The sequence below is a fragment of the Perognathus longimembris genome, chromosome 3, assembly GCF_023159225.1.
Source record: "Perognathus longimembris pacificus isolate PPM17 chromosome 3, ASM2315922v1, whole genome shotgun sequence".
NCBI classification, from domain to species: domain Eukaryota; kingdom Metazoa; phylum Chordata; class Mammalia; order Rodentia; family Heteromyidae; genus Perognathus; species Perognathus longimembris.
Genome location: NC_063163.1, coordinates 7,478,434 through 7,506,032, shown reverse-complemented (window position 1 = coordinate 7,506,032; position 27,599 = coordinate 7,478,434). Strand labels below are relative to the sequence as shown.

Genomic DNA, 27,599 nt, shown 5'->3' with positions numbered 1-27,599 from the left:
GTCATATGATTTCCTTACTTGAAATATTTCAGACTAACTTACAGGCCTTATACCCACTTATTCTTAAAAACAGCAAAACATTTTTTCATAACAATAGTGCCTTCTACTCATATCAGAATTGTAAATCTCATGAATGCTTATGATAATATGAAAAAATCATAGGTCTAGATTATATATTGTTTGTTACATTCTCTCACCTCTACTTCTTCCTTCTCTCTGTCTGTCTCTGTCTCTCTCTCTGTAACTTCACTGTCTTAAAGTCTCAGTTCTCTGACTGCTTTCATGTGCTGATACCACAGGTGTGATACCTTTTAAAGAACAAATGATATCCCATGCTCCTTACTGTTTCTTAATCTGTAACAATTCCATAGTTTCTTTTGGTTTACTTATGATCTTAACATGTCTGAAGAGCACAATCCACTATTCTGCATAATATCCCTTATTGGGGGGTTGTCTGTTTTTCTATGACTCACCATTGTAGGAGAGTTGTCCTGCAGTGGTGTTCCTTCTGAGGGGATGCTTCTGTGAGTGGCACAAAGTGGCATGAGGTACCTGCTTACCCCGTTGCTAGTGATGAGCTCTCTGTCGAATTTCTTCACTCACAATCACTGTTTTTTCTTTGTCATTAATAAAGAGTCTTTCAGTAAATATCTTCTCATACTTTTATCAGTGGTATCACACTTCCTAGCTTGTATTCAATGAGGTGTCAGACAAGTACAGTATCAGAATTTATTGTAATTTTTAGAATCATAAGGTAGATAGGTAGATACTGTGATTTTTGTAAATTACAACACACTGCCAAAAGATTTAGTTTTTCTACGCTTGTTACAGTACTGTTGTACTGAAGCATACAGAAATTAATCCACTGCTGGGTGACTGAGGCTCATGCCTGTAATCCTTGCTACTCAGTAGGCTAAGCTAATAACCATGGTTTGGAGCCATCCCAGTCAAGAAAGTCTGTGAGACTCATATCTCCAAATAACCACCAGAAAACTGAAAGTGGTACTGTAGTTCAAAGTGGTAGGACACTAGCCAAAGCCAGAAAGCTTAGGGACAGCTCTATGTTCAAGCTCTCCCCACTCCCCCCCCCAAAAGAAATTAGTCAAAACCTAATGTATCTCAAGTTTTATTTTACAGGCTTAATATTTTGGGGGAGATAAATTTGGTAGCAGTGGATAAGTCAGAGGGAGTAGCAGGGAGGTCTAGACACTAATAATAGTGACATGTTGATAATGACCAAGACAAAATTAAATTATTCATTTATTAAGATAGACCATTTATATGTTACTTAGCTTGGCCTCAAACTCTTATGTAGAGGTAGTCTTCCTGTCTCAGCCTCCTGTGTAGTTAGAACTATAGTTGAGACATATTGCCACTGGCCCAGCTCAGAAATAATTACATTTAAATAGCAAATAGAGACATAAAATGCTAGCTTTTTGTGACCATCTACTGTAGGGTGTATAGAACTATTTGTATTCATTCTAGTCACTCAGTATGATTGTATCCCATAATATGGCATTGGATTCTTGTGCTTTTGTTTGTGGTGAGTTAGGGAAATTTCTGGCTGAAGCTTCTTCATCAAGGTAGAGCACACTGCAAGGTCTATTAGTAGAGGCCAAGTCAATCAGTTTATATTAGCAAAGATTTTTTTTAAAAACAGTCTTCATTTAGATACATGTAGTCAATGTTCACAAAATGATTAAAAATTAACAATATGAACAGATTGATTTAATAATTAATAGATCTTGCTGTTTGGTTCTACCTTGATGAATATAGTTCTACTAGAAATTTATCTTTGAGCACTGGAAAGTCCTAACTTGGTAAGTGTTGTACCTTCCTTCCTCCCCCCCCCCCCCCCCCGCCCCTGACCCTTTTGCTTGGTCTTGGGCCTTGAAATCTGGGCCTGGGTGCTGTCCTTGGGCTATTCAGCTCAAGGCTAACACTCTACCATTTGAGCTACAGTGCCACTTCCAGTTTTCTGGTGGATAATTAGAGATAAGAGTCTGAGGGATGGCTTTGAATTGTGATCCTCAGATCTCAACCTCCTGAGAAGCTAGGATTACAGGTGTGAGCCATCATTGCCCAGCCTTGCACCATTTTTCTACGTGTGATTTCTCATCTCTCCTCCCCTCGTCTCCCCTCCCCTCTATTAAGGGAAATGGTTAGGATTGTTGTTGTTGAATAAAAGTGAGACTTATTTACTCAATATGTTTATAATGCAACATTAAAAGATTATCCATTATTTTCCCATGCTGAGTGGCTTTAACTGAAGTTTAGAACTTTGTAAGCAATAGGTCAAGTTATAAGAGCATACATTCCTGTTCATGTATGTACGTCTTAGTGAATGTTTTTCACATATGTATACTGTGTGTAAGTGTGGAAGGACAGATACCCCCATGAAAAACTCAAACATATTGAACTATTTTGTGACATTGACAATTTGGAACTAAATAGATATTTTAAATAATTTTTGTAATAATTGTACCTTTAAATGTTTGTTATTACTTCAGTTTTAATTGTTCATGTTTCCATTATACCAGTATACATTCCATTTGGAAACAAAATGAGTCTACTTTTTGATTCATTTTTGTACACTTATACAGATGTTTGCTAAGTCAAAAACATTGTTTTATAATTTATTTGAATCTAAACTTCTGTAGTGGTGTTTTTAAAAAAGGGAACAGCACATGATTATACTGCCCATTTTATTTTCTCGATGCTTATTTATACCTGCTTTCTTATGAGGAAAGGCAGGAAGGGAACATCTCTGGAGTGATAGAAATTCTAGCTCCCTCTACTACTTAATATAGGTGTGTCTGGACTTGATGCCTATCAATTCATTGATTCATTCATGACATATTTACTGTCCTCCTATGTAGTATTTACTTTTCTGGAGACTGGTCATAGAAAGAGGAAATTATTAATTCTTAAACATTTTTTCCTCTGGCAGGGATGTATGTAGAATATTACTATAAGACACTGGGCACATATTAGGTTTACTTTTTATAAAGTTAAGAGTTTGGAGATGGCTTTTCACATGAAACCTGATTCTAGAAAAATAAAGGGGCTTTGTGTTGGTTTCATATCTTACCTACTGTATAGTTTTCTTTCTCACAAGATTCTAAGTTACTTAAAAATATATATTTAAAATTATCTAATAAGATCCTTTTATTTAGTGTCACATTTATTTTACAAAGGGTAGATGCTTATTTTAGCAATGATTTGTCATTAAAATTATGTCAAAATGTCTTAAGATGTTGTTGAAACTGTAAACAAACTCATAACACACACAGAGCTAATTATGGATGCCATCTGTTTATTTTTACCAGGATTTTTTTTAGACACTATGGCATTGTCTGCTTATGATAAGCTTCAAGATGATTATAATGACCAAGTCCTGTCCTTCAATTAGTGTGATTGAAGATGGGAAGATAATTTGTTTGTTCGCTGACCCTTTCCTGTGTCCATGTATGAAATGTGACATGTCATAAAAAAAAACTACTGTGCCATACATCTTGAAGTACTTACTTTTTAAAAGGAAGAAATTTATATCGACATGGTAGATATAGCCAATTTAAAAAAATTATTTGAAATTTTAGATTAAAGACAGATCACTTGCTCTTTTTTAGTATTATATGCATGGCTTTATTTTAATTCAAGTTTAGGAATTGGTAAGTGACCAGTCAGCTTATAAGGACATATATTTCTGTCTATGTGTCTGTATGTTAGTGAATAGTTTGCACATATGTATCCCTTGTGTTAGCATGGAAGGCCAGGTACTTCCTTTACAGCATCAGCCAAATAGTTATCAGCAATTTGCTGAGAGAGCAGAGTGATTCCCTAGCTCTGTTTTGCTATTGTGCATGCTAAGCACTGCTCAAGTCAGTCTACAGGGAAGGGAAAGCAACCTGAAGGCTCCATCTGCTGCTTTCTGCTATGCTGCATTGATGCAAGATTACGCTAATCTGGCTGCTTGTCAGGACAGGTTAGTGAAAGCATGCAAGTGGGTGAGATTCAGTCTACAGTAGTGCTTTGGAAAGTCAGAAGCTGCCCTTGTCTATGCCATGTGAACTGTAGCAGAATAGGTTGATTATCAGTTACATTAAGAAGTTAGTGTTTCAGTTGAGAATTAGTTTCAAATTAAAATTATTAAGCTTTGTGGGACCACAAATAAATTGAAATTGGGAAAAGTAATATGGATAATTTAAAAATACTTTGTAGAATTAATGTTTCTTACCATCATTTGTGTACCATGTTGTATTTATTTTTTAAATTTGTTTTCCTGTTTTTAGTCAAGTATCACTAATGTTAAAATATACCTAACCTCATTTTGCCTAGAAACATGTTTATGTGTATTTAATTTACCTTTTTCTTTATGTACTGACTGGCAGATCTTGGCCTTGCAGGTTGAGCATCCTGTCACAGAATGCATTACTGGCCTGGACATAGTCCAAGAAATGATCCGTGTTGCTAAGGGTTACCCTCTCAGGCACAAACAAGCTGATATTCCCATCAACGGCTGGGCAATTGAATGTCGGGTTTATGCTGAGGTAAAGTGCATGGTGTTGGGAGAAGGAGGGTTGTGTCCAAAGTCAGGAGAGTAAATGTAGCTAAAAACAAGTAAAGGTAGGTTTGGTAACCTGTAATTAAACCAGAGGAAAAGTTACACAATTTTTACTTTGCTCAAAATATTTGTAAAGAATTGAACTTAATTATTTTTGGTTAGGGAAGGAGCCACCAAAATGTTAAGAGGCAACAAAGTATTAGTTAAATATTTTTGAGCTTGAATTGACCTTAGTGTTTGTTTATTTCTGTGGGCTTTTTTTCTCTTTAAGAGCTTACCCTGGGTATACATTAGTTGTTGATTTGATGCCAGTTCTTTCCCAACAGTTTCTTTTCTAAGTTTGTCCTTGATGATTAATTGGAAGTAACTATTGAAATTTAAATCACAGAAATGTTGGTAAAAGATGTATTCTTAATTCATAATTTTAATTATGGGTTTTACTTATCAAGTATTAGTTCAATACTTTTACAACTTAAACAAGTCAAATGATAAAGCACTCAGCATCTGAAAATGGTTTTTTCAAATGATTACAACAAGAACACAAGGTAATATTTGTATCTTCTTTCACTTTTTTTCAGACGTCAAAATTTTGGTAATCTAAAGAAATGCACTATTTGTGCAAAAGAGTACCAAAACTTGTTTTGAGATCTTCTGCAAGTAGCTTGAAACATATTTTGTCATGGTTGTTACTGCTCTTGCTCTTTATATTAAGTTGTATGCCTTTCATAAGACATGGCACTTATTATTTATTCTGATGCTTGTGTTATTTACAAATAGAATATGTATCTAGAAGCAAATGCAGTTTTTTTCAGGTTATTTGAAGAACACAGATTCTCAAGTCTGAACATATGTGAGCTGTTTTGAGAAGTAAAAACAACAAATATCTTTAGTGCACCACATTTGTTGTTTTTAACTTGAGTATGTTTTGATGTAGAGCCTAGGTTATTTTATTTTTGCCTAAAGCATTCTAAGTTTTCTAAAAAGTTGGAATTTGACCAATTTCAATAAAGTATGATCAAGGTCAGACTAAATTCTGCTTGAAATTCTGTTTGATTTTTAAGCATGCTTCTAAGTTGTCTACAGAATAAGACTAAGTAATATTCTGAAATCTGTGATTTTGTAAATGCTGTTTGTTAAAAATAGAGCTTTAAGTGCTTCCTCAAAGACTGTACTTCCTTTCCTTTGAACTTTCAGGACCCCTACAAGTCTTTTGGTTTACCATCTATTGGAAGATTGTCTCAGTATGAAGAACCCATGCATCTACCTGGTGTAAGTCATTGAGTTGTAATACTAACTGAGGTAAAAATCTTGATTTATGTTATACTTTTATGTTAAAGCATGTCAACACCAAAGGGTGTAAATTGAAAGATAAGTGAAATTTATGGGCAATCAGTTTTTGTGTTAATTTTTTTGAACTTTATGATCAAAATAATTTACAGTGGTCCCATTCTTTCGAAAAGTATAATGAAAAATTATGGAATCTTAAGAATGGAAAACGAATTTAAATCTAAATTAATATATCTCCCTGAGTACAGTCAGATGTCAAATTTGAGCACGGAATGAGCTCATTAATTGAACTGGATTAAGGAAAACAAACTGTATCTCATTCTATTAAGTGCCATTGATATGAAGTTATACATATTATTTATGCCAGTTGAGAAAAAGTGATCACTATCTTTTTCCATAGTTGTTTTATATTTTCTAACAATTCATTTAAAGTGGTCTTGTATAAAAGGACATGAACATATCCTTTCTCTTCATCAAGTTAATAAGTGCTTATGAATATGACATCATGCTAGCTAGAAGATGACAAGACTGTACCATCTGTGACTGTGATTATTCAGTTTGATTACTGGTAAGAAGATGGTGAAAGATTACAGGAAGAATTCTAAATTTGGAGATGTTATTGGATATGTGATTTATTTCACTTTTTAAATTGTTTTTGTCCATGTGCTTTCTAAAGGGACCTGACCCTTTCTAGGCTTGGGGACTCCATGCTGTGTTCAAAGCCTGAGGCAGGAAAAAAAATTGTAAAGATTTAACAGGCATTATGTGACATTAAATAGCAGATGAGAAAACAAGTATCATAGGGACACATCTAAACACTTTTTTAATCAAACAAAAAGTATTAAATAAGAATTCATAATGATTACTCCAGTTGTTAGAAGTTTTCACCATGTTGTAATAGCTAACAGAATGTCAAACATTTTGCCCTCGCAAGTTTTTGCAATTTGCAATTTTCAAACGTGAGACCTGTTGAAAGTACAAGTGATAATGGACAAACTATACCCCCTACAGTCTTTGTCCCACCAAATCTTTCTTCAATTAATGCTGCAGCAGGAGTTTTATGTAATAACATTTGCAGTTGTGAGCCATCCATAGAAAGAAAAAACAATTAAAATGCCTTAAATGTTCTGCTTACTGCTGTTATTTGCTTGTGTGAATGTTGCATGTCAGCTAAATGGACCAAGGAATAGATAAAGTGATTGGGGGCAGGAGAGTGCGCACTAAGCTTTGTCTATCATTATTGCTGGGAGCAATCAAATTGATGTCAGCAGGACAGTAGATGCGTTGACAGCTGTAATTATGTATCTCCATGGTGATCACTTTTGGCCTGTCATGGAGGCCCACGAGTCCCCTCCCTTGGAAGCATTTAATCAGATTGGGCTGTCACTTGTCAGGTAGACATGGCGGGCTGGGAGTTGTGCTTAGGGGGAGAGGTGAATTGCGAATGAAGGGTGGGAGATGTCTGATAATTTCCAGGGTCCACTGTGCTACTGAAGAAAAAAAATTTAATTATGCTAGAGATTTCTGAATAGTGGTTTGAGAAGCACATAGAAGCTCATTTGTTTTCCCTTCTTGCTTTACCAAACTAGACAAGTCTGTTTAACTTGGGAAAACATTTCTGGCTCTTTTTTGGTCACAAGAGCTCATGTGTGACAGTTAACTTATGGCCTGTGCCTTTCATATGCATATTTAAGCCTCAGATTTATCGATATGGCAGAGATGAAGATTTTTCTGTATATCTTTGGGCATCACATTGTGTAAATTTATTGTCAGACCACAATTTTGTTTTTCTCAGAGCTTTGACTCCAGTCTCATTTAACGTTTTTCTTAAAGTGACAAATGTCAATGTCTATAGCTTTGTTTATATTAAGGAATGAGCACTTGTTTGACTTTTAATTGGTTGCTAGAAATAAAAAATAGTGGATTATTATTCATAAAAATCTCCATAAACAGTAAATTGTAAATTGGTGTTTTCAAGCTTGTTACAAATTTAAATTAGATATGTTTATTTACTTGTATGTGTTGATTATATATGATAAACTCAATTTTATCTAGTATGTTTTTTAAATTAAATTGCCTTCCTGTGATTATAATTTTGGTAAGTAACAATGATATAGTTATCTCTAGGAGTCCTACAATCCTTAGTTTTTAGGATGATATTATTCAAGATAATTACAAAATTTAAGTAAGGAGCCACAGGAGAATAGAGTATTTTTTATTGTCTATGTTACTTTACCAGTGGGTTGAACATCAAATTTTCTCACAAGTTTTTTTAACAGTTTATAAAGCAAATGCATAGGATATGTTTAAAGTGAAAAGTTTTAGAATTTGTACCAGTTTCAGTTTTGAATACAGCTTTAGCAAGCATGCTATGATTTTAAAGGTGAAATGGTAGCTGGATGGGTTATTTAACATTTTGGTACTACAATAAAAAACTTAAAGTGCACAAGTTTTTTTTTTTTTTTTTTTTTTCTGTTATGTGACCTGATTGCCAGTGGCCATTTTGGAGCTACTTAAATGTTGAGAGAAGATAGTCTGTAATTTTATTGCTTTCTTTCCAAGCTGCCCTAGAAACTTTTTTTGGAGTAAGTCAACTTTGATTTCATAAAGTTTAGTTTTTGTTCTGAAATACATTTTCAGAAAATAGAAGGCCAAGTATATTTTGTATGAATGCTGAGTGGTATTCATTCAAAATTAAGACTTTCATATATGAATGTAAATACAAATATCTGAAGTTTTGTTTGGGTTCACAAACACAGAAATAAAAGCCTTCTGGGTATGTTACAATGTTGTCTTTTAAAACCTCACAGGGAGAATAATAGTGGTCTGATTTTTTTCTTTTAAGGGAAAATGAAACTATGCCTTATCTTTTGATGTCACCATGTAATAAAGCCATCATCATACCCTCATGTGGATATCCTAGACAAGAGGTTCTACATGTGGTCCCTTGATAATTGCCTAAATTAAAATATTAAAGGCCTAACAGCCGCTGTGTTGACCTTTTTCTGCCTTGCTGCAGACAGATGCGCTGCTGTTTATTAGGAAGGCTCCTTCCCACAGGTGACGAGCTGCACACGCGTCCACTCTTCTCTTCCCACCCCTTCGCAACATTGGGCACCGAAGTCCTGCTGTTTAGCAGCTTCCATTAAATTCCTCTATTCTCAAGATCCCTAGGTTGTACCTGATGGCCTTAAGTATTTTGATTAGCTTTCAAATACTTCAGATTCCAAAACTTGGTCAGAATAATTTAATAAATATTCTGTCTTCAGCAACTGCTCATTTTAAATGTTTTACATGGCTAACCTTTGTGCTTTACTGGTGATACCCAACTGGGAGATGAGTCAGAGATGTACTAACTTGTTAGCTGGTTAACAGCAATCAGACTTTTCAAACGGATACTTTGAACTTGGCCTATTTTTCCCCCATGAAAAATCGCAAAACCAGAACCCTAATTGGAGCTATGTCTTTACAAAGCAAGTGATGGGGAAAGCTGTGTAAACATGAAGCCTCGGGAGACTAGTGGTAACAGAAAAAATAGTGTTCTTCAGTCCGGAGGGTGAGGCAAAAACGAAAGTGTTGCAAACATGAAAGGCCTGGCAGGTTCCTAGGGCTCTGAGGGATGAGCTTGGCCAGGGCCTCTCGCACTCCCAGGAGGATCCAATGGAGAGTGCCACGAGACGGGGCAACATCCGTGGCAGGCTCCAGCTGCAAACACCAGAACGAGCTACAGGTGCCCTCCAACCTGGGGATGTATGGAGGTGGGAAACAAAAACTATATGCTATAGTGCTTATGAATAGATCAAAGATTAACCTAGTTCTCTGTACTTTTAGGTTGTTTTTTGTTTTCTGGAAGCTAGAATTTTATAGGAGATTGGAGCTTTTCATTTTTTTTTCCTGTAGAAATTAAACTTCTGGTTAAAATTAACCTGCCCATATGAAGTTTTTGTGTTTTCTTTTCTCAGGTCCGGGTTGACAGTGGCATCCAACCAGGAAGTGAAATCAGCATTTATTATGACCCTATGATTTCAAAAGTTAGTTCCATTTCTTAACAACTTCTTCTACCTTCTTCTGAATACTTGAGCCTTTTTCTGAGACATGTGGTACAAGTAAACAAGTACTATATACTGCTGTAAAAGTGGAAGCAGAACATATTTTTTCTTACCATGCTGTCTAAGTCAAATCATACAACCACCACTACCACTGCCTGTGCTCACACTTGTGTGCATGTGCATGCACACAGCACACATTCACACACTGCATGATCTGTGGGACGAATTGAACTCTCTGCCAGGGAAAGGAATTGGTTTTACCATTCCTGAGATTTACCTATGAGGAGCAGGTGATATCAGGAAGTTGGGCTTGTCACTGTTTGTTAGAGCCTTTTTGACTTTTCAGTTTTTGCAAATCACTGCTTAAAGAAATTTGACATGATTAAGATTTCTTTCCCCCTTTTTTGTGAAGCCGGGGATGGGACCCAGGACCTAGTGCATGCCAGATAGGCCAGTCTACCACTGAACAGTGTCCACAGCCCAACTAAGTTTTATATATGACTACAAGATGTGATTTCGCCTACTTATGTTTTCTAACTTTAACTTTGCAGATAAAAAACAACAACAGTTCTACTTAAAGATTTCAATCTTTGAGTTTTAAAACTTAATAAAATATGAAAAACTACAATAGTTAAAATTGTGTGTTTTATTTGAGAATTCTGTGTTCTCTTAAGTGTGATGTTAGGTCTCTGTTGAGAAACGATTTCTTTAATAAGCCCTATTTCTCAAGACCCTTTTTCTTCAAGTGTGTTTTTCATTTTGTTTTATTTTGTTTCATTTTAGTGCTGGGGATCAAACCCAGGGCCTTATGCATGCTAGGCTAGTCAAGTGATTTATCACACACCCTGCCTCAAAGTATAGTTTTAGGTAGTTACAGGAACAGTCTTTTTTTGTGTTTCTTTTTTGGCCTATGTTTTTAACTAATATTGTTGAAGTGAATCTTAAGTATTTTGCTTAGAGAAGCACTACATTAAAAAGTACATAAAATTTCAAATTAACTTTTAAAACAGCACTAATTCTATTTTTAGATGAATTATTTCTCTGTTCAGAAAAATGCTCTAGAAATTCATATTTAAACTGTACTAGTATTGAAGAGCTTATAAAATTTACAGAAGTAATTGCAATCTTTAGATGAACTATGATAACCACAGAAAGTTAAAGGTTTGTTATCTTACATATGCTATATATAGATATTAGATCATATAAAGCAGAAAGACCTGCTCTTCTAATATTTTCTGTGCTATGTTATGCTTGGAACTCATATTTAAAAGTTTATCTACTTATTTTTATTTGTAAGTTTAAAAATATTAGCTGTTGTGGGTGTTAAACTTAGAAAACTAGAAAAGCAGAAAAAATATAAAGAGTTGTCTAATTCTACTACTGTTTCAGATGTTTACATTCAATTCTAAGTTGGTATTTTTTTCTTATATTGCCCTTTAAATCTTTTCTATGCTTATTTGTATTCACTTTTTGCCCTAAATAACTCTGTATAATGACAATGAAAATGAAAACACAGATAGCTTGATTTTTTTCCTCCCTAAAAACATTATTGACATATTTTAACTAAATCACTGTGAAATATTAAAAGGGATCTTGGGAAATCTGTTATAAAATATTTTAATTTTTTATGATATTGAATCATTGAACATATAGATGGCTACATAGACTTTTTTCTGTTTGTTTTCAGCTAGTTACATATGGCTCTAATAGAAAGGAAGCATTAAAGAGAATGGAAGATGCACTGGATAATTATGTGATTCGAGGTAACAATCCAAGTATTTGATGTCTCATCATTGTATATGATGTTTAGTTATAAAAAACAGCTTAAAGTTTTAGTAGAGAATTCTATGAAGGAGTTTCTTTCTTTGTAAAGAGTTTCTTACTCTAAAGAGAAGTCATAAAATCTTTAATTAAACTCAGATACTAAGGAGTGGCTTTGTATATTTTAAATTATTTAATTCAACTTACAATTTTTAACATACCTATATGAACATGTACTACTTTGTTGTTATATACTGTATGTAAAATGAGAGATTTTTAGAATTAAGAACTATTGGTCAGTTTGCTTTGATAGCAGTTAAAAATATTACTACCTAAGGATTTTTTTCTGTGTGTATGTGCGCGCATGTATATGTCATTGCTGGGGCTTGCACTCAGGGCCTCATGCTTTCATTTGCTCACTGCTAGTGCTCTACCACTTGCACACCTCTAGTTCCTTGTTTATTTATTTTTGAAGTGAGAATCTGAAAATGTACAGAGATATGAAACATAGTGACCTACATTTGGAGGTAGGGAGAACAGATCCTTGCTTTTCCTGATCAGAGTAAATTGTAGACTGTTTTCTAGGAAATATAATTTTCTTTCCTCATGCACTTGCCTGATAAGTTCTTATACCTAACGAAGTATGATTCTCCAGGTCATTAGCATGTATAAGGCTAATTGAATTGTGTGGGAACCTTACATTCAAATAATGAAAGCAAAATTACATTAATAATGAAAAGATCACTTTAGCCTAACATAAACCATCATCAACTTCAGACTAGTGAACTTTAATATCAAATTAAAAATTAAAATATAAGTTCACCTTGAATTTTAAAAGGATAGTGAAAGTCTAAGAATATTCTGTAGCAAAGATTGGGTACTGCTATGTAGTTCTGCTTTCTTTCTCATGTCACACTGGATATCACAGTGGGACTAGAAGGGGCTAAAGGACTGCTGAAGTGCTGAGTATGATTGCACAGCTTCCTTAAGAATAAATGAGACATTTATGCAAATTTGGAAAGGATTTCCTTCAAATGGACACTGCATTTAGGTTCTGAGGGCTGTTAAGTAGTAGGAAGTAGAAAGAATGCTCTGTTTTCAGGGTACTTCTCAGTTCAAGTAAGGAATGGAACATGGAAAGACTTTATTTTCCACCTTCACCAAGTGTCTCTGTGCAGTGAACAGTTGATACAACTTACAGTAGCTACCAGTTGCTACAGAGAGCAATCTTGTGACCTACTTTTCCCCAGTAAGCATCTGAAAAGCCCTATTTTTCATATTACCTAATACTCTTTGATATAAAACCTTATTAATTTATTTGTTTTATTTATTGTACTCTATATCTAAGTTCTCTAGTTGCTATTTTCTTAAGTGAGTTAAATACCAAGAAGGGTACCCTTAATCTGCTAGCTTTGTAAGTATCACATGTAAAAATGTATTTCATTATATAGACTTTGTTCTGGTTTTCTTGGCTTTGGTTTTCTGCCTTTGAATTGTCATATAGTAGATAGAAGCCAGACAGGCCTGTCACCAGGCCATTTAGCACTTAGGTCATATTAGTTTGCTTCTTCTGTGTTTGTCATACTCTACATTTAAAAATTGTGTCTTAATCTCTTCTTTCTAAATTAGTAGTGGGTACTAAATGAAGTTAAGTATATAAAGGGCTTGCTACTATACTGCTTCAGGTTGTCCAGTAACTGTAGTTCCTATCTTTTCCCCTTTTCTCAGCACAATTATAAAACCACATATTTAAAAATCATGTTAGCCAGGCACCAGTCCACCACACCTGTAATCCTAGCTCCTTAGGAGACTAAAACCTGGAAGATTGTAGTTCAAAGCCAAGTACCAAGCAGACAAGTTCATGAGAACCTATCTCTAACCATCAGAATGCCAGACTGGAGGTGTGGTGCAAGTGGTAGAGTGCCAGTTGTGAGCACAAAAGGCAAACGAGCAGAGACGATGAGTTCGAGTCCTGGTGCCTAGTGCATGTGTGCGCATGCGTGCACACACAACACACACACACACACACACCCATGCCTCAAACCAAAACAAAAATCCTAAAGCAAACACTGGTGGCATGATTCAAATGGTAGAGCACCCGGGCTATAAGTTCAAACCCTACTACTTCATTAAAAAGGTAATAAAAAATAAGAATCTTATGTCATAAAAATCACATAATCAATTGGTGATGCAAACTTTATCGATTTATAAGTATGAAACATCTTAGGTCATCACTGCCACTGATTGCTGGGATTCATACACTCATACTGAAGCCTGTCTCAACATTGTTCCAAAGCATTGTCCAGCACTGTAATTAAACTGTTGTGTAACTAATTGGTAAATGTCATATTATCAGTAAGATTTTTTTTTTTTTGGCCAGTCCTGGGGCCAGAACTCAAAGCCTGAGCACTGTCCCTGAGCACTGTCCCTGGGTTCTTTTTGCTCAAGGCTAGCACTCTGCCACTTGAGCCACAGACCACTTTTGGCTTTTTCTATATATGTGGTGCTGAGGAATCGAACCCAGGGCTTCATGTATACGAGGCAAGCACTCTTGCCAGTAGGCCATAATCCCAGCCCCTCAATAAGAATTTTAAGAACATGAGATCACTGATGGTGCTTCTCTTGATTAATTGCATATTATTGATGCTTAGTAGCGTCTGGCACATGGTAGATAGTGATCTTTAATTCCCCTAATTTTTAAGGATTTTCTAATGTACTCTTTGTGAAAAGCACATGACCTTAAAACAACCTATAGGCACCATCAAAATGAGGTAAAAAAGAATATTGGGAATTTAAGAGGGGATAATGTATCTTCCTTTTCTCACCACTCCCTTTTCTCCTTTAAACATAACATGAGGACTCCTTTAGGATTCATGAAGACTGCCTTCAGATGAGTTAGAGGATGGGCTTGCTCAGGCATTTCAGGAATGTTCTTGTTGAAGTCTTTGGGGGAAGTTAATATGGTATTAGATTTTAAAATAAAAGTTCATCCTTTTTGATCCAGCTGCTTGACTTCTGGAAATCTTTCCTGTAGAATTAGATGATTGTAAGATGATGGTCACAAGGGCATTTACTACTGCATTGTTCTAGTAAATACTAACCCAAAACAGAGCACTAAATGAACAGCAAGATGGGGTAAATGGCAGTACAGAGTTAACATAAAATACTATATAACACATTCATCTGTATTGTTACAGGCACCAATATCTGCGTGCCTTTTCATATTCACATTATATATAGAAACAAATGCCAAGATAAGGAAACAAGAGACCTGTCTTCTTTTTTTTCCCCCCCCTTCTTTTAATTTTTTTGATGATTCTGTCTTCTTTTCTGTATGTATGGTGTGTTCAAGTGTATATCTTCAGGAGGGCTGGGGGGGATGGTATAGAACTCGAGTGAAAAAGGGTGAAATAGTGCAGCAGTGGAGCTCACTGGACACTGATGAAAGTGAACTATACAACTCATGGGTGGAGAAGGAAGGAAGGGACTGGGAGAGAGAGAGGGAACAGAAAACATTGTACAAAAGGAAACTCATTACTTGACTCATGTAAGTGTAATCCCTCTGTATATCACCTTTATAATAACAATAAAGTAAATTACTTAAAAGAAGTAAAAGAACAAATTTCAAGCAATGTTTAGTGTATTCTAATTTTAGTTAATCTGCTCTCTTATCCTAAAATATTTTTGTTATGTTTGGACGAACACAGAATAGGTATATGTTCATTTTGGATTGATAGTGTTTAATAATGAGTTGTTTTCCTTGATATGCTTTTTTAGACTTTTATATATTTTTAAAATCTACGGGACAGTTGAGTGAATAGTGTGATACACACTTAAATACCCTTCCCTTGGATTAATCAGTTACTATACTTTATGGCATACTTTGTTTCTTTATTTTTCCGTATTTTATTTGGCTTCATTTCTTTAATTTTGGGAGCAGTGGTGGGATTTAAACTCAGGGTCTTGTGTTTGCTAGGCCATTGCCTCTACCACCTGAGCCCTTTTTACTTTAGTTGATTTTTAAAATCAAGTCTTGATTTTTGCCTCAGAAATGGAAGACCACGATGCTCTGATTTATACTTCCTGCCGTAGCGGGGTGACAGACGCACGCCCCCGCACTCCGATTTCTCATGAACTTGTTGCCGAGTTTGTCAAATCAGAGTCCCGCCTGATCGCAACCCAAGTAACTAAGGATGAGCTACTACCTCTGATTCTTTCCCTTTCTTTGCCTTTTTCTTTTCATTTTCTCTCTTATTTTTTTCTCTTCTCCCTCTATTTTCTATTTTCCTGATTCATTTGAAAGAAAGTTGCAAACATCACAACAGCACTCTGGTACTTTACAATGTATCCTAAAAATAATAGCATGTTTCCACAAAGCCACAATACTCTTCTCAGTCCACAGAATAATCCAACAATAAGCTATTAGTGTTATCTGATGGAGTGTCATGATTGCAGTCTTTCCAGTTGTCCCTCAAAGCTAACATTTTCATCTGCTGTTTGATCCCATCCATGCTACAAAGTTTATGAATTATCTTTTTATATCTCTTTTTTTTTTTTGGCCAGTCCTGGGGCTTGGACTCAGGGCCTGAGCACTGTCCCTGCCTTCTTTTTGCTCAAGGCTAGCACTCTGCCACTTGAGCCACAGCGCCACTTCTGGCCGTTTTCTGTATATGTGGTGCTGGGGAATTGAACCCAGGGCCTCATGTATAGGAGGCAAGCACTCTTGCCACTAGGCCATATTCCCAGCCCCTTTTTATATCTCTTAATCCCCTTGTCCCTCTATTAACTTCACTTCACTGATGTTTGAAAAGAATCTGGTTGGGGAGTCACCTAACCCTTTCCTCTGGCTATACAATTTACAAGATGGATTAAGTGTGATTCTCAAAGTGTTTTGGAATTCAGGTTTTCAAATTAGGGATGCTCATATGGTCGAGTATATGTAAATACTCGAAAATCTGAGAAAACTCCCTACTTGAAACACCCCTGGTCCTAAACATTGTAAATAATGATGGCCTACGGAACATAGGGCAATAGACTTTGTGATTACTGTTTTATTATAAAGGAGACAATCTGAGAAAAGCCAAATGGAGGAGTGTAGAACTTCTGTGCCATGTATCACCTTCCCACTACCTCTAGTGTTCACCAGCATAGACACACTCCAATTTCTGCCCTGTTGGGTTTATAGAGGCTTTGTATAAGTAGGTGGGATTACATCACTGGCCACTAGTAATTAAGTCCATCTCTTTCCCTAAGTGAATAGGGTAGAAGTGGGGATGGATGGATGGTGGGGCTACAAGTTTTACCTCACTCATTACATGGTTAGTATCTGGCTACCTGCACCATTCCTCTTAGAGACACTCATTAGCATAAACTCAAGTATGGTTGAATAGAGCTTATTATGAAGAACAGATGGTGCTTTTCTCACCCCTGTCATTTAGGAAATTCCAAGGGTATTTTGAGCTCAGTATCAGAAACCTGGAACATCTATTATCCACCTATCCATTCATGATACACACACACATATATACACCTATACACCTATACACATGTATATGTTATACCCTACTTTATAATAATATCATAATCACTTCCAAGCTGAAAACCTTGTAACCTTCTCCCATTTACCTCTCAGTAGCCTCCATGGCCTCTGTAGTCTGACTTACACTACTGTCTTTCATAAATACCCCTCATCTACCAATCTCAGTAGTTTTTGCTTCTTAGATAGCATCATCACTTCTTTGTTTGAGGATCTTCACACTTAGGCTTTAGTTTAAGAAGTTGTGACAGAATTTAAAAAATACAGTGACTGAAGAAAGATGGAGTTTACCCCATCTTTGTGTGGCAGTAAAGTGAGAAAGAAGCTGGTCTGGTGGGGACTCATTCATCCGCAGCAGGTGGTCTCACTTTGGAGCCTCAAATGGCTGCTTTTGTACTGATAAGTATCAGCAAGAAGGTGGCCAAGGACTGCATGCTCACTTCTTTTCAGGTCACAATGTAAGAAGGATATCTTTATTTCTGCTTCCATAATGATGTCTAATCATATGGCCATACCTAGCCACAAAGGAAGCTATGAAATGTAGTTGATATCAAGGTGGCATTCCTAAACCAAGCTAACAGGAAGAAATCCTTTTAGTAAAAGACAGAGGCTCGAGAGCTGATACTGGCAGAAGACTAGAAAAAAAAATGTGTCTGCTTATTTGTAGAAATCATGTACACAAAGCCAGAACTGATTAGCTGCTACATTTGTGGGAGGCGGATGTGGAATGTAGTAGAAATGTTTGAGGGTGGGAAGACAAGGTAAATGAGATAAAGGGAATCTCTGATTATACTTTTTTTTTTTTTTCTGAAGCAAGTTCTCACTGTGTAGCCCCATCTGGCCTGGAACTTAATGATTCTTCAATTTTTAATGATTCTCACTTCTTGTATCTATGTGAATATTTTAGATAAATGAATCTATTAACATTTTGGAAGAAAGAACTCAAAACAGAATAAAAACTACTACTGGACTATATTCCAGATGAAGAATTGAATCATTCTGAAGGAAAGTGGGTGGGGAGAGGACTAACTAAATGACTTTAAAAAGTTATACCCTTCAGCTAAAGAGAAAATGTGTATAAACAATGCACTTTGTTACTAGGTTTGTTTTTCATAGGTGATGGGTTAGCAGTTCTGGAACAGTTTATGTATATTCTGGGATGGGGAAATAAATACATTTATTGTGGATATTAAGAACCAAATTTTTCTGTCAGTGATGGTGATAACAGATGTTGGAATGTATCAGGATAGACCAGACTCTGTGTGTGGTATTATGTTGAGATGGGATATGAACTCAAGAGTTTTAGCACAGATGATACATAGATCTATAAAGATATTTGTATGTGTGTACTTGCTTGTACTTATTATATATACATATAATATGTATACATGTATGTAAACATATACATATTGTACATGTCATCTAGTTCACTTTTTCTCAACTTGACGCTATTGACATTTTGGCAAGAGTTTTCCTTTTTGGATGGATGTCCTGTAGGGTATAGGTTTTTTGGCAACAAACTTGGACTCTATATACCATATTACTTAATGAAGCCAGATTACCTAATAAAATGATTTCAGGAAGAATATGTGATGAGCCTGAAACATCTGTGTAAGAATGTAAACAACTGTTCAAAAACATAATGATCTGTCAAAAAAACACAGGAGTAGCTTCCAGGGTCAACCACTGGTCCAGTCTGGAGAAACTTCAGCAACAAAACAGATACTAGTAGATGATAATCCATTGACTAAAAAGAGTAAGTTATGACATAAAAAAATATGTTGGAAAGGGTGTCATATAGGGAAAAAAGTCAAACTATCCCTTTTTATAGGTGACATGATCCCATAACTAAAGGACCTACAAACCACCACTAAGCTTCCAGAGCTCATTAATAACTTTGGCACTGTAGCTGGATACAAAGTTAACCCAAAGTACAGACAGAGAGGGAAATCAGAAAAATCCATTTGTAATAACCTAAAAACAATTAGGAATAGAGGGCTGGGAATGTGGCTTAGCTGTAGAGTGTTTGCCTAGCATGCATGAAGCCCTGGGTTTGATTCCTTAGCACCACATAAACAGAAAAAGCCAGAAATGGCACTGTGGCTCAAGTGGTAGAGTGCTAGCCTTGAGCAAAAAGAAGCCAGAGACAGTGCTTAGGCCCTGAGTCCAAGCCCCAAGACTGGCAAAAGAAAAAAAAAAAAAAGAATAAACTTAACCAAAGAAGTGAAAGGCCTTTTTAATGAACACTATAAAAATTTGAGGAAATACAAGAAGACAGCACGTCATGGACAGACCTTCTGTATTTGTAGAGAGGTAGAATTACCATTAAAATGGCCATACTGTCAAAGATGATCTACAAATTCAACTTCACCTACTTCACTGAGATAGAGAAATAAAATCCAAAAATTTATACAGAACCACAAAAGACCCTGAATAGCCAAAATAATTTTAGGCAAAACAACAACAACAAAAAAACCACACCAAAAAACAATGCTAGAGGTATTACAGACCAAACTTAATTACAGAGCTGTAATAATAAAACAACTTGGTATAGGCATAAAAATAGGCCTGAAGACCAATGGAATAGACTGGAAGTCCCAGAAATAAATGCACAGTATTATAGTCATCTGATATTTGGCAATGTAGCAAAAAATACATGTTATAAGAAAGACAGCCTCTTTAATAATTGGTGCTGAAAAAACTGGACATCTATATGTACAAGACTAAAATTGGTTCTCTGTCTGTTGCCTTGCACAAACACCAACTAAAAATGGATCAAAGACCTCAATGTCAGACCTGAAACTTCAAAACTACTGCAAGATGGAGTAGGAGAAACATTGGAATTTATTGGTATGGGCAGGAACTTTCTCAAGAGAATCTCAGGGGCACAGCAAATAGTAGAGGGACTTGACAGATGAAATTACATCAAACTAAAAGGTTTCTGTACAGCAAAGGTCATAGTTACTAAACTAAAAAGACATCTATCAGACTTGGAGAAAATCTTTACCAGTCACACATTTGACAAGGGCCTAATATTCTTGCCACTAGGCCATATCCCCAGCCAAGGGCCTAATATACTAAAGTATACAAGGAACTCAAAAAACTACTCCCTCCAAAAAACTAATAACTCAATAAATAGGAACAGGAGCTTAATAGAGACTTTTCAGAAGCAGTAAGAATGGGCATAACACAAATGAGGAAATGCTCAACATAAAGGTCATAAAGGAAATGCAAATCAAAACAACATTAAGATTCCATCTCATCCCCAGTAAGATTGGCCAGCATTGATTACTTGAACAATAACAAATGTTGGTGGAAATGTAAACTAGTATAACTGCTCTGGAAAGAAGTTTGGAGGTTCTTCAAAAACCTAAACATGGGGCTGGGAATATGGCCTAGTGGCAAGAGTGATTGCCTCCTATACATAAAGCCCTGGGTTCAGATCCTCAGCACCACATATATAGAATAGGCCAGAAGTGGCGCTGTGGCTCAAGTGGCAGAGTGCTAGCCTTGAGCAAAAAGAAGCCAAGAACAGTGCTCAGGACCTGAGTCCAAGCCCCAGGACTGGCAAAAAACAAAAAAACCCTAAACATAGAACTACCATATGCTTTAGTGATACTGCTCTTGGGCATCTACCCAGAGCATTACCCAGAGTGTGTTAAAGACAATTGCAAATCCATGTTTATCACCTCAGTATTTACAATAGCGAAGTTATGGAAACAGCTGAGATGACCCATAGCAATTAAGTGGATCAAGAAAATGTGGTGCGTATATACAATGATTTCTTTTTTTTTACTCATCTACTAGAAAGAATAGTGTTATGTCATTTGCAGGGAAATAGATGGACATAGAACAAATCATGTTATGTGAAGTAAGCCAAGCTCAGAGAGACAAACTGTTGATGTTTTCTCTCATATGTAAAAGCCAGATCTAAAATACAATGCATGATAACATATATAGGGCTTAATGCATTTACACACGAACTGACTAAAAAGGATAGTATGCTTAGGGGAAGAACACAAAGGCAACTAAAGTACTGTTTATCAAAACAAATAGTGGAAAAATATTTTGGAGAGTGAGCCAAGGGAGGACACAGGAATGGAGAAAAGAAGGGTGAGCAAATATAACCATTATGTTCAATGTACATTATGTTAAAAATTATGTAACTTGAGGAAGAGGAGGAAATGAAGGAAGGGATGACATCCAAGTAGGATTGTAGCTATAACCTAACATGGAATTTGTAACCTTTTTTGTACAAGTACTTAATAATTAAAGAAAAAAAACAACAAAAGTTGGGTTGGATAAGTGGGAGAGAGACACACAAATTTCTTATAGATTTTTAACTAATAAATGTAGGAAAAAGCCCCAACATCTGACAAATGCTATTTAAGTAAAAAATCATCAGCGGATACTAAAATTAAATGGAAAATATGAGAAGCTTATCATGCTTTCATAATATTCCTGCATAACATACTTACTAATTACGATGGAAAATATATGCATTTACATGCAATTACTGTACACTAGGAACCTAACCAAATACAAGATTAACTTCATTGGTGATAGCATAAATTTGCCTGCATTCATGCCTTTTGGTGTTATTGCTCTGAGAACATCATTTGTGTGGTGTTCTTGCTGAAAAGTGTAGCTTGGATATAATCATGAGGAAACATCAGACAACCATTCTGCAAGACCGTCTACAAAATAAATGGTTTCTGCTCTTCAAAAATGTCAAGGTCAAGAAACACAAAGAGAAGTCAAGCAACAATCAACTTATCTAGATGAAAGCAAACTAAAGACACATGACAACTCTTTGGGACATGTGATCCTGCATCACATCCTGAACCAGGAAAAGGTGTTTTTCTTTTTTCACTAAAGGTCAGCAATGGGACAATTAGGCAAAATTTAACTCAAGTTTATATGTTAAATAATGATACCATTTCTTGCAAATTTTCTAAAAATCTGAAATTCAACCAGAATAAACTAAGTTTCTAGAATTAGGAAAGAGAATCTTCTTCCCTACCTCCTAAGATGCCCTTTTGATATTTGCTTATCTCACAAATTCTGAAGAATAAGTGGGTTTAAAATTGTTATGTGAAGGCCAGAGTTAGAATAATTTGCTGTCTTGTTTGAGAACTACTGGGTTGTTCATATATGAATACGTTTCCCCCTCTAAATTAATGGCGAGCTCTTGTTAAAATAGAGAATGTTTGAGTAAAACTGTAGTTTGGTTGAAGTTAATTTCTAAGTCTCCATGAAAGAAACAGTGCCTTTTGATCTTGGCGGTGTGCACAACTAATGTCTGGCCTGTGTTTTGGAAGCAGCAGGTAGTCAGGAGAAGGCTGCTTCTGGGGCCTCTCTCAGTGGCCTATTCATGCTTTCCCATACAGATGGGACCTGGTGAACTTTGGCAGAGGTCATTCCTCAATTCCCAATCTAAAGCTTTCAGGCATAATTTTTATGAGTATGTTACTAATAATATTGTTGAAGTTAGAAACTAACTCTCAAAGAATACCTTTACTATCTACTTAGTGTTTATATAAGGAGCTGTTCAAATGCCATTGTCTCTCCTAGGATGTGGAAAGACAGTAAACGAAGTATACCATGGTAACTTTTAATAGTTGAGCGATTTTCCCATTCATACAGATGCTTTGAACTTTTATGTGTACAATAATTTTTCTAATGATTTCTGTTTTGGCTTTAGAATTAATATACAGTACCTTTTTTGTTTTGCTTCTTTGTTTTTGAATAGTCAATTTTACCGTTAGTTATTATTTCACATGCAATCAGTAGGAAAGATAAGCAGATTAAATCTTAATTTGGCATGGTAATATGTAATATGTCATTATGAACATTAAAGAAAAATGTGTTCGTTTTTTAATTTAATGAGTGGAAAGCACATTTTTCTAGTACTGCATTTACAAGTCAAGTAGAACAACTTATAAGAGCCCATGCCCATGGTTGAGTAGGTCTGTTCTTTGGTTTCTAAGATATAGATTAATATTTGCTTATGATTCTTTTGAGTCACATTTTCTCAAACCAACATTTCCTTTTTAACTTTGATTGTAGAATAAAATCATAGCACATTATGCTGTAAAATTGCATACATACTAATTTTTTATATGTCATCAGTCACAAATTGATGTTATCAGAATAATCTTCTAAATAATCCTGAGAAAATAAGCTGATTGAAAGGCACATTGAACAAAGATTCACATTATCATTACCTACTTTTGAAAGTCATGCAGTATTTCACTGAAGACAGCCTCGTTCCAACTGTCTTGTCATAGGGCACACAGAGAGCTAGAAAATTTTTACTAGCACCACCAGGCTATAAAAGGGAAACCTGTAAATGTAAATATAAAACATTAGATATGTAACTGAACAGTACTATTTTATCTAACTTAGGAAGGAATCTCTCATAATCTGTCAAAAATCCTGGCAGAATACCTTGTTAACTTACGTGCTATTTTGCAAAAAGCTTATAAATCGAAATTTTCATATTTAATGAGTACATAGTACCTTTAGAAAAACAATAAAAATACTGCTGCATCTTGGTTTTCTGCTTTTCATCCTTTCCAGTTAATCTCATAGTATCTTATTTTTCCAAAACTTCCAATATTGTAATGTGTGAATACTCTGCAGTATTGGATTCCTTTATGTGGATGGCCCCCTGTGTGATTGGAGGGTATCTACCTCTGCTGTACATGTTTTGGTCTAACTGCTTTCCTGAACTTTAATCATTCAGTGATAGGATAGTCAATTATCTTAGGAACATTCAACTTGCCTAAGATGCAAAAGAGATTTCCTATCAACCTTTGTCTTGTGGGTACAGACATCTTCTGTCATACTATATATAGTAGCAAAAGTTGAGTGTTGTACTTGACTTCTTTCCCATCCTTTATGTCAACTAAGTGTCTCTGCCTTGTCTGCCTTCCCGTCTAGTGCAAGTCCATCTCCTTTTTCTATCTATTTTGTCAACACCTGTCTGTAGGCCACAACCCTGTCTTTTTTCATTATGCAATATGAGCAGGTGCGTTTTCCTGTTTTTATTCTTGCCTCTTCACACGTTTTCCATGTAAGTCCCTGTTCCTGCGTGGCTCCTGGAATGCATGAATGTGATTGTCCACGCTGCTCTGCAAGGATGGTGAAGTCTTCTCATGACCAACTGGATCCTGGAGGCTCTGGTTGGAGTTTTGGTTGCCTTTGGCTTTAGACTCTATTTATTGCCACAAGTGTCTTCTTTCAGTCTGCCTTGAAAAAATAACATAGTTTGCTTTTGACAATAGTGAAAAAATTAAACACATACACACATACCCTCCCCTCCCCCCAAAAAATAACTTTAAGTTTCTCCTGGGCATTGTCTAAAACATCAACTACTCATTTTTGCATTTTGCTACATATTCCTTGGTATTGCAGTGTGTGCGTGCGTGCGTGCGTGTGTGTGTGTGTGTGTGTGTGTGTGTGTGTGCATGTGCATGGTTTTACCACCTAGTCAGGAAAATCTATCTTGTCAGTCCCTAATATTTCCTTTCTGGCAGATGAGATTATTTTCTTCAGCAATGCTTTAGCTTTATATGCTTAGGATACATGACTGGGGGATTAATTACCCTTTTATGCCTTTTCCTCTTTCAAGATGTCTTGTCTTTTAAATTGTTGCCTCCCTACTTTGTTTTTCTAGGCCTTCTGACATATTGCTTGGAATTGCTCTTTATTTTATCTGGGCAAAGGCTACCTATTTATAGGTAAATGTCCTGTGTTTGTGTTTTTTTTTTCCAATGATACATAAGGTATATTGGTGTCATCAAGTATTTGTTAAGTATGTATTTATAAAATTCATTAGAAGATTTTTCCCTGTTTGAAAAATAACGTTCTTAGGAATAATAGTTACGGGCTGTGAGATAAGTCATTACCTATGGAGCAAGGTTGGGATAAGGTTACATTTTTATGGTCACATGCTACAAAAGATATTTTATATGCCATTATCTTTATATGATAACTTCTTTCAAATATGCTCTAAAAGAACAATATTGATACTAAATTCTGATACTTTCTGTAAATGTTTTGCAGTAATTTGGATAATTTAAAAATTACCCTTTTCTAAAATTTAGACATACTGTATCTTCTGAGTCAGGAACAGAGATGTTCAAAAATTCCTTAACCATCTCCCTAGTGGTTAAAAAATAGTGGACTTTTTTGTGTATTTATTGGCCATCTTTACTTTTGAAGACTACTTGTTCTGTTCATTTGCTCATGTATAGATTGATTAGACAGTTTGTCTGGCAATTTTTGTTGTTGTTGTTAATCATGGGGCATGAACTCAGGGCCTAAGTGCTGTCCCTGAGCTTTTTCACTCAAAGTTAGTGCTCTGAGCCACAACACTACTTCCAGTTTTCTGGTGGTTAATTGAAGATCAGAGTCTCACAGACTTTCCTGCTGGGGCTGGCTTCAAATCAAGATCCTCAGATCTCAGACTCCTGAGTAACTAGGATTACAAGTATGGGACACCAACACCTGACCAAATAATTCTTTTTACTTCTTTATATACTCTGAATATTAATGCTCTATTAGATGCAAAGATTTCATCTTTCTGTAGACTCTCTTTAGTAACTTTTTATTTCCTATGCATGTAATTTGATGCAATTCCATTTATCAATTCTTGCTATTTCAAAAAGTTATTATGTATGCCTATATATTGAAGTGTTTATGTTTTTTTATCTAGTAGTTTCTATTTTAAGTCTAGCATTAAGGTCTTATCCATATTAGAATTTTTTTTAAATACAAGTTGAAGGATAGGGGTCTAGTGTTAGTCACCTACAGGTGGATATTCCATTTCTTATTAGCACTGTATGTTAAAGGAACTTCTCCAATTTATGTTTTTTGGCACTTTTGTTGAGAATCAGATGGTTACAGCTGTGTGGATTTATTGTTGTCTTCCATTCCATTGATCTACAAGCCTACTTTGTGCTGGTACCATGCTCTTTTTGTTACGATGGCTTTGAAGTATAATTTAGCATCAGGTAAAGTCCAGCATTACTCCTTGTTCAGGTTTTTTTGGGAGGGGGGAAGGGGGAGCAAATCTCAGGTTCTTTTATGCCTCCTTATTGAATTTAGCTTTTTTTTTGCTAATTCTATGAAGAATGTTATTGGATTTTCATGGGTATTTCATTAAATCTGATCACTTATAGTAATGCAGCCACTTTCACAATATAAATTCATACAATTCATAAACATGGGGAGATATTTCTAACTTGTAGCTCCTTTAGTTTCTTTCTCAAAGGTTTTGTAGTTTTTATTGTAAAGGTATTTATTTCACTTCCTTGGTTAAGTGTATTCCTGTGTAATTTTTATTTATTTAATTTTTAGGTAATTGTGAGTCAGGTTGTTATCCTGATTTCTTCCTTTCTCTTTTTGGTGTGCCATCAGCCAAAAGTGCAGTAAGCAAGCAAGTACACAGAACAGGCAGGCTGCTCCTTTTATATCCCTATTGCAGTAGCCCCAGCCCCTCTGCTCAGATTGGCTAAGCTCAGGTTCACAATCTGCACGGGACTGGCCAGTTTTAAAAGGGTAGGATGTATTTACACAAAGTGACCATTAAAAGACTTTGAGATAAGACTAACAGCACATAGTAACCTCAAAACATACTCCTACAATTATTTTCTTGAATAATTGTAGGTGTGTCTTAGTTGCTTTGCCATTTTGAGACAGCCAGTTAAGACAAAAACCTTACATTTCAGAAGTCCTTCCTTCCCCCAAAGCATTTCCTCCGTCCCTTTCTTCACTTGCTGAATAAGGGACAAGGACCAAACCACTAGGCCAAAGTAGGATCTTCTAACCAATCCACTTTGAAAGAAAAGATGAATTTTCTCAGTTTACCACCTTTTAATTTTCTGTTGCTCTCTTCAAACTCTTCTAATATTATTTGACCTCCTCATCTATATTTAACAATTAGTATAGCACAGAAGTTTGGATAGGGCAGTCTATGAATCTATGAATTAGTTTCTGTATGGGTTAGTTCCACAACACTCAATTAAGGAATTACTGTTTATTGTATATTGTTTTTGTATCCTTTGTATCCTGCTACTTTGTGTTTATCAGATCTAAGTGTTTTCCAGTAGTATCCTTAGAATCTTTTTTTTTTTTTTTTTGCCAGTCGTGGGGCTTGAATTCAGGGCCTGGGCACTGTCCCTGAGTTTTTTGCTCAAGGCTGGCACTCTACCACTTCAGCCACAGCACCACTTCTGGCTTTTCCTGTGTATGTGTGTAAGGTCTACCCCTGGGAGGACTCCATGCAGATGCCCCCCACCTGTTTAAGTCTGTGCCCAGTACCTGAGTTACCTAGGTAACTGGCACAGCTGGAGGCAGTTACCTCCTCCTTCTCTGAGGTCACATCCAATCTACC

General features: G+C 35.8%; 1 protein-coding gene across 2 annotated transcripts in view; it reads left to right on the top strand.

The window, feature by feature from the left end:
- Window positions 1-27,599, top strand: part of Pcca (propionyl-CoA carboxylase subunit alpha) — a 310,079-nt gene that overhangs the window by 137,685 nt on the left and 144,795 nt on the right. For both annotated transcript variants that reach the window (XM_048341133.1, XM_048341132.1), the window contains exons 13-16: window positions 4,407-4,550; window positions 5,759-5,833; window positions 9,814-9,882; window positions 11,588-11,663. In XM_048341133.1, coding sequence (XP_048197090.1) covers window positions 4,407-4,550; window positions 5,759-5,833; window positions 9,814-9,882; window positions 11,588-11,663 — 364 coding nt within the window. The remainder of the gene's footprint in view (window positions 1-4,406; window positions 4,551-5,758; window positions 5,834-9,813; window positions 9,883-11,587; window positions 11,664-27,599) is intronic.